Here is a 6981-nt window from a genome sequence, read left to right as displayed (position 1 = left end):
TCCAAAAATCTTCCAACTCAAATTTAAAATAACATAACTCCCAAGTCCAAGGGATATTGTGTATGCACAAACTTTTTACAAAAAACTCAACCATGTTACAAATGATGGGCCTCATCCGACTTAGTCGTTTGATCTAGGGGAACCAGCCTGTCTTTCTAACCAACAGTATCCCTCGAACATCACCTTGCAGTAGATAGGTGGAACGATCACACAGAGCAAGTAGTACATCAAAAGAGTTTAGCAGCTGGATTCTGAGTACCACTTCTCATCATTGCAACAAACTCATCAAAGTTTATTCTTCCATCCTGCAAACAGAATTAACACAATGCATGATTAAAGGCATTTTATTGATTAGGAAGTCCAGGTAACTCAAGGGACGGAGCAAATCTTACATTGTCAGTGTCGACTTCCGTCAATATATCTTTGATGCAGTTCTCATCAGCAATCCCATACTCCCTCATTGCTGCTTCTAGCTCATCTGTGGTGATGAACCTGAGACATTTGATCAAAATGACAAGTATAAGAAACTGAGATGATAAACAATCTTCACCCACAAAGTGAATAATTAAAATTACAGATGTTAAGGACCGGAACATATTCTTGTCTAATTTTAGATGGTGACTATTGGCTGGAAAATGAATCATCTAGGAGGTAAACACGCAGAGTACTTTTGTATACATGTGGAAGTTGATGTGGTAGCGCAAGTCTACATAATGTCCATGATCTTCACATGCAGAGGTATAAAACCCACAAAGTACCTTTGTAAATCTGACATTTCTTACAAGAATCTGGAATTTTTATATTTATTATTTTTTCCTCTAAGACTTTTTCTAGGACTAAAATTCCTCTAGTTTTCTCTGAGACAGGTGGAGCTGATGAACATAGACATTATAGTTTAAATTCTCCACAGATTAGCTTAAAGCAGAACAGGAAAGGGGTCTGGTTACTTGGGTAGATAAAGGTTAAAAAGGAGCTACTCACCCACTATTATCTTTGTCAAAAAACTGGAATGCTTTGTAAAGTTGGTCATCTCTCTCAAGCCTATACCGATGCATTGTGGCTGTGATAAATTCGATGTAATCAATTGATCCACTTCCATCTTGATCAGCCTAAAAAGAAAATGGAAGTCAGCCAGAGAACAAGTGCATGCCATAGTAAAAGTCTCACTGTTTCTTATATTAAATATAATTCATGTCTTACAGCTTCCATGAGTGCCTTCACTTCAGTTTCAGTAAGCTTTGATCCAAGACGGGCCAATCCCTCTTTCAATTCTTCGTAGGTGATTGTCCCACTGCCATCAGTGTCCATGTTTGCAAACATCTGTTTCAGCCCTTGGATTTCTTCTGCAGGAAGATTCTCAGCGATGACCTATGCCCAACAAAAAGAGCCAATACATTTAAATCCTTTGACGTTATTTCTGACATTCGTACAGCACATATGATGTTCCAAGTTTAGACACCTTATTGTGTCAGAAGAAAGGAAAAACAAAAATAGAGACGAGGTTTACAAACCTTCAGTGCTAGTTGCTTGAGCTTGTTCATGACTCTAAATTGCTTCATCCTAGAGAGAACAGCACTATCAATAGGCTTGTCTGAGGCCTCACCATCCTTGAGCCATGGATGATCTGCATTGTTGACATGAAACTTTGAGTTTCAGGACATAGATGCAAATTAAATAATACCACAGTTAACAAAGGCACAGCAGTCCGTAGACGATCAAAACTCAAGGGATGCTTGCCACCTCTAGAAATACATCAATGGATGCCCACCCAACAGCTGAAGGTTTTATGGGGGCAAGCACATGAAATTTTTCCCTGCCACTGCCCTAAGCAATGCCAATTCAAAGATTTCTGAGCCCCATCAATACAAAGGAGATTTGGATTTCAGTATCAGGTTGTGCGAAAATGGAAAAATATTGCACAGAAGATAGAACCCAATTTACTCATCAGCAAAGTTTGTTGGAAACAATGGAGCATTAATCATTAAATATTAAAGCAACTGTAAGCCAATATTGCATACCAAGAACTTGAGCAGCAGTGATTCGTTTTTTGGGATCTGATGTCAACATCTTCTTTACTAGGTCTTTGGCGCCATTAGAGATTGTTGGCCATGGCTTACATTCAAAATCAATATGTCCTTGCAGGATAGCATCAAATATCCCTTTTTCCGTTTCTATAACACAAAAGTATGATGAAGTAATTAACAAAGGCATCAATGATACAATATTTGTAATAAACTAAAAAAATACAAGAAAGAAATTTTACCAGCCCAAAAGGGTGGAACTCCACTGAGTAAAATGTACAACATAACTCCAGCACTCCAAATGTCGATCTCCTTACCATACCTACGACGCAATACCTCAGGAGCAACGTAGTAAGCACTACCTACTATATCTCGATAGACTTTACCTGAGAGGAGAAAAATAAAAAAGGGATTTACAGCTCTGAGTAAAACAATCTGATCAAGTTTTCACATCGCCAACAGTCAACAGTAAAGAATGTATGGGCAATCTTACATTACAATGCAATCAAGATCAGCCTCCTAAGAACATTGAATATGGGCAATCCCTAATCAACAAATTGTTGAGACAACCCCCACATCTCTAATCAACAACTAAAAAAGTCAACTCCACATCTCTAATCAACAAGTTCCTAAGCAAGATCATAACAAGCATCATAGAAATTCACTACAATAATCCACCATCAATTCACAGGTCAATGGATCCGCGAAACAGGACAGATGAACAATTCTGATGTCCTGCAACAACCTAGCATAAAAACATGATCTATATGCTCAGATTAAAACCATCTAATCACTATTTCACAAACCAAAACAATCAAGAAAACAAGCAAAATTAAGCAGAAAAACAGCTGACAAACACTTAAATCAGTATACCTTCTTCAATAAACACAGAAAGCCCAAAATCAGTAGCTTTCAAAGCAGCATTTTCATCCTTACTAGAAAGCAAGAAATTCTCAGGCTTCAGATCCCTATGCATCACACCCATGAAATGACAAACATGAACAACATTAACAATCTGCCTCAAAATAGTAGCAGCAGCTTTCTCACTGTAATGCCCTTTAGCAATGATCCTGTCAAACAATTCTCCACCAGCACACAATTCCATGACAAGATTAACAGATGTCTTATCCTCATAAGCTCCCTTGAATTCAACAATATTAGGTTGACCACTTAAATGTTGCATGATCTGAATCTCTCTTTTCATATCCTCTTTATCAGCTCTTGTCACAAGTTTTTTCTTTGAGATTGACTTACAAGCTAATTGTTGACCTGTTTGTTTATCAACACAAAGATAGGTAACACCAAATTGACCTCTACCCAATTCTTTCCCCATTGTATAGTGCATCTTCACATCTTCAAAGGGTTTTCCTACAATTGTGTTTGAATCAGTTCTTGCAGTTGATTTAGCAGGGCTTGGAACTCGAACAGGCGGTTGCGCAACCGGTCTCTCCGGTGGCGGTTGCTGAGGATACTGCTGATTTTGCTGCCCAGCTGATGATGTTTTTGATTGATTTTGCTCATTTACTCCTCTACTATACCCATTTTGCTCTGGTCTTGGATCTTTGTTTTTGCTTGCACAAATACCCATTTCTTCAAATTCCCTTCAATCTTCCAATAAAATTAAAAAAAATAAAAAAAAATCAGAAGATTTGGATCAAATTTCAGCACTAAATTCAACTATCTGGGAAAAATGAACAATACCCAGAACCCCAATTGGTGATTTGAACAGGGTTTATTATGAAATTCAGCACTAAATAAAGCAAGTAGGGTGGAAATGAACAATACCCATATTGTGATTTGAACAGGGTTTTAAGAATTTCAACTCTAAATTATGAAAAAGTGTTCTTTTTTTTTTTTTTTTTTTTTTTTTGGATTAAGGAATAATAGATCAAGGGTTATTATGTTAATTGAAATAGAAGTGATGAAAAAGGTGGAGAGATGATTGAAGGAGAAATAGTCAGCTGAATCATGTGTTGAAATAATGGGGAGTTGAATGTTTCAGGCAACTGTCAAAATGATAGATGAGGAGAGAGAAAAGGGAAGGAAGAAAGTACCTGCTGCTGTATCTGTAATCTGTATGAAAATGGCAAAAATTCGGGCCGGCAAATCGGGCTAATTGTATAACAGTAATTAATTTGATTTTGGATTTTTGGCGTATAATAATTATATAAAGAGTTTGATTTTCGATTTTGTCTGCGGAATTATACTCGTTGTCTTGTTTATTTACCTTGACACCTTTGTTCACCCAATCACCCCTTTCGCGAACCTAAATTTATTACGGAATACCACCTATTAAACGAGCCAAAAGATAAGAGTGTCTAAACTGAGTTAAAAGATCAATAAATTAATAGGGTTGTGATCGGTTGGTCTCATTAGGGTTTTGGGCGGTTATATATACCGCTAATATGAAGTGCAAGTGAAAGTATTTTTTTGACACTTGTGTTTATTAGAGACCGAATCATGTAATTTAGTGTGAACGTGTGATGTATACTTACTAGACTAGTAATATTGAAGAGCAATTCTTTATCAAACACTTGTTTGACATCAACCATTTTGCTTGTCATTCTCTATTGGTAAGATTTCTAACATAGGGTGGTAAGACTGGTAACCTAATAATTTAAAAATATTAATACGAACTATATCTACAATTTGCACATTATCAATCGTTAGAGTAGTCCACAATAGTTTGGGCGCAAAATGCCTAAGGTTTGAGTAGTCCATGAGTGTCTAGATGCAATTGATAGTGATTTTAATTTACTAAGTTTTGCCAATAAAACTTTCACACTTATACAAAATAATAATATTCCCTTTGTTTGTAATTGGTAGTAGTTTTAACACTTCAAAAAAAAATGAAATATAATGCTCTATTGAAAATCAATGAGAATAAACATACTCATGTAAGATTTTTAGGATTCTTCTTCTTATGTAGATATTTTACATTAATTACTTTTTAGGATTTATTAAAAGGCTAACTACTTAGTCCATTAAATAGGTTTTTTTTTTTTTTTCAATTCCCAAAAAAAAAAAATGAATAGATTTGTCCATGTAATTAAGGAGGGTTAGCTAGTAGGTCAAAATCGACATTAAAATCATAGGGAGAGATATTTTCAAACAATGAAATAGGGAGTGATTAAATTATTGAAATGCACAAGTAATACGGAGTACATTGTATTGGTTTTCATGAAACAAATTATGCAATTTTTTATGTTGTTAGGTGCGTGGAAAACTAAAACTTCAAATGAATGTTTTTTTTTCCTCTCTTACTACTACTTTAGTACTTTACTACTTTTTACCTTCTATGGAAAAGAAAATTATCTTATACAAGTATATGAAATGTTTTCATTGAAAAAACAATTTACTACTCTATCACAAACTTAAAAATATACTCCGTACTTCGTATTCGTATATATATATATGATAGATATTATAGGATATTATAATATTTGTCGCAGAGTAGGATATATTTGTATATATTTGTGATATAGTTTGTATTCTTATCGTACTAGGTTTCCTAACAAGATTAGGACTAGTATTGTAACACTATATATATTATTCAATGGTACACACTCCAACCCAAGGAGTTTTCCCGAAATCTAACATGGTATCACAGCCTAGATTTTTTTAGGGTTCCACAAAATTTTTAATTTTCTAAAAAAATCCGATCCTTTCTTCCGCAACACTCTTCTTTCACGTGGTTATTCATCACCAAATTTTGCTACCTTCTTTGTCCTTCTTGCCGCAAGATTGACGATTGTTTGTTCCCAGTAGCAGCCTTTTGTTTTTTTTCCTTAATCAACAATGGCCAAAGAAGATGGACCACCTTCCCCACCTCCTCCTCCACCTTCCAACGACTATCACCCTGCTAATTCTATTAGCAATATCAAGAATGAGGTGCCTGAAATTCTTGATCGTGACAAAGGGAATTATGGTAGTTGGGTAGAACTCTTTGAGATTCATTGTCATTCCTGCAATGTTATCGACCATATAGATCCAAAATCACCTCGTCCTACGGACCTCACCACGGCGCAGTGGAACCGCCTTGACTCAATTGTGAAAAAGTGGATTTATAACACAATTTCTGCAGATTTACGAAGCACGGTGTTATACAAGAATGCTACGGCACAAGAAACTTGGGATAGGCTCGCTAATATTTTTCAAGACAATGGTGAAATTCGTGCTATTTATCTTGAGAATCAGTTTAACAATTTGTTTGTTGAGAATTTTCCAGATGTGTCTTCTTATTGTCAGAAATTGAAGGAATTAAAAGATCAACTTGCTAACGTTGGTCAACCCGTGTCCGAGAGAACCTTGGTGTTACGTCTTTGTGCCGGATTAATTGACTCGGACTATGATGGAGTGGCTCAGTCCATCACTCAAATTCGACCTCTACCCGGATTTGATGAAGCAAGATCAAGAATTTTGTTAGAGGAGTCTCGAAAATCGGCAAAGGACAACTCCGGGCAAGCGTTTCTCATGCAAACAACCAACACCACCACCACCACCGCGGCAGCCGCCCAGCAGCAACCACCGCAACAGCAAGGCCGGGGTGGTGGTGGCGGAGGACGTGGCAGCAACAGTAAAGGCCGGGGTGGAAAACCCAAGGGAAAGGGCAGGGGCCGTGGCCAGACACAGCAGCAGCAATCGGCCCAAGCCCAGACCACCCCACCTAATCCGTCAGGCCCAACGCAGCAACAGTTATGGGCGAGCTTCCAGCAATGGGCCCAGCAGGCAACATGGGCCAGGCCGCCAGCACCTTTTCCTGTTCAGCAGCACCAACAGTCCATTCTTGGACAGCCTAGACCTCAGCAGGCCTATACGGCCCAATATGGGCAGCCCATGACTCCAACAGACTTGGCTTCTTCATTTTCCACAATGACACTTCCAAATCCCGACAATCAGTGGTACGTGGATTCGGGTGCCACATCTCATATGACAAATAACGCTGGTAATCTCTTACCCC

The 6981-nt window shown here is 37.5% G+C and overlaps 1 protein-coding gene across 2 annotated transcripts; it reads right to left on the bottom strand.

The window, feature by feature from the left end:
* LOC145574937 (calcium-dependent protein kinase 33-like) lies at positions 1 to 4221 on the bottom strand. Of its 2 annotated transcripts, none has more exons than XM_081632832.1 (9): positions 4076 to 4221; positions 2895 to 3629; positions 2264 to 2407; positions 2019 to 2171; positions 1512 to 1624; positions 1201 to 1368; positions 982 to 1109; positions 393 to 492; positions 1 to 305 (listed from the first exon to the last, which is right to left on the bottom strand). In XM_081632832.1, exons 2-9 carry the CDS (start codon positions 3607 to 3609, stop codon positions 228 to 230), a joined length of 1599 nt encoding a protein of 532 aa, XP_081488958.1. In that variant the 5' UTR covers positions 3610 to 3629; positions 4076 to 4221; the 3' UTR covers positions 1 to 227. The 2 variants fall into 2 exon arrangements, with proteins under 2 accessions (XP_081488958.1, XP_081488959.1); XM_081632833.1 differs by lacking the exon at positions 4076 to 4221 and adding an exon at positions 3807 to 4056.
* Positions 4222 to 6981: the final 2760 nt, after the last annotated feature.

The sequence above is a fragment of the Chenopodium album genome, chromosome 13 (assembly GCF_948465745.1).
Source record: "Chenopodium album chromosome 13, dcCheAlbu1.1, whole genome shotgun sequence".
Lineage (NCBI taxonomy): Eukaryota > Viridiplantae > Streptophyta > Magnoliopsida > Caryophyllales > Amaranthaceae > Chenopodium > Chenopodium album.
This window is presented reverse-complemented; position numbering and strand designations above follow the sequence as displayed.

Bases quoted from the DNA above. Each gene is read 5' to 3' on its own strand.
- LOC145574937 (XM_081632832.1), bottom strand. From the start codon at position 3,609: ATGGGTATTTGTGCAAGCAAAAACAAAGATCCAAGACCAGAGCAAAAT. The intron at 493-981 runs GTGAGTAGCTCC...CAAATGTCTCAG, and splicing joins TTTGACAAAGATAATAGTGG to GTTCATCACCACAGATGAGC. The intron at 306-392 runs GTAAGATTTGCT...TTCTGTTTGCAG, and splicing joins CGGAAGTCGACACTGACAAT to GATGGAAGAATAAACTTTGA.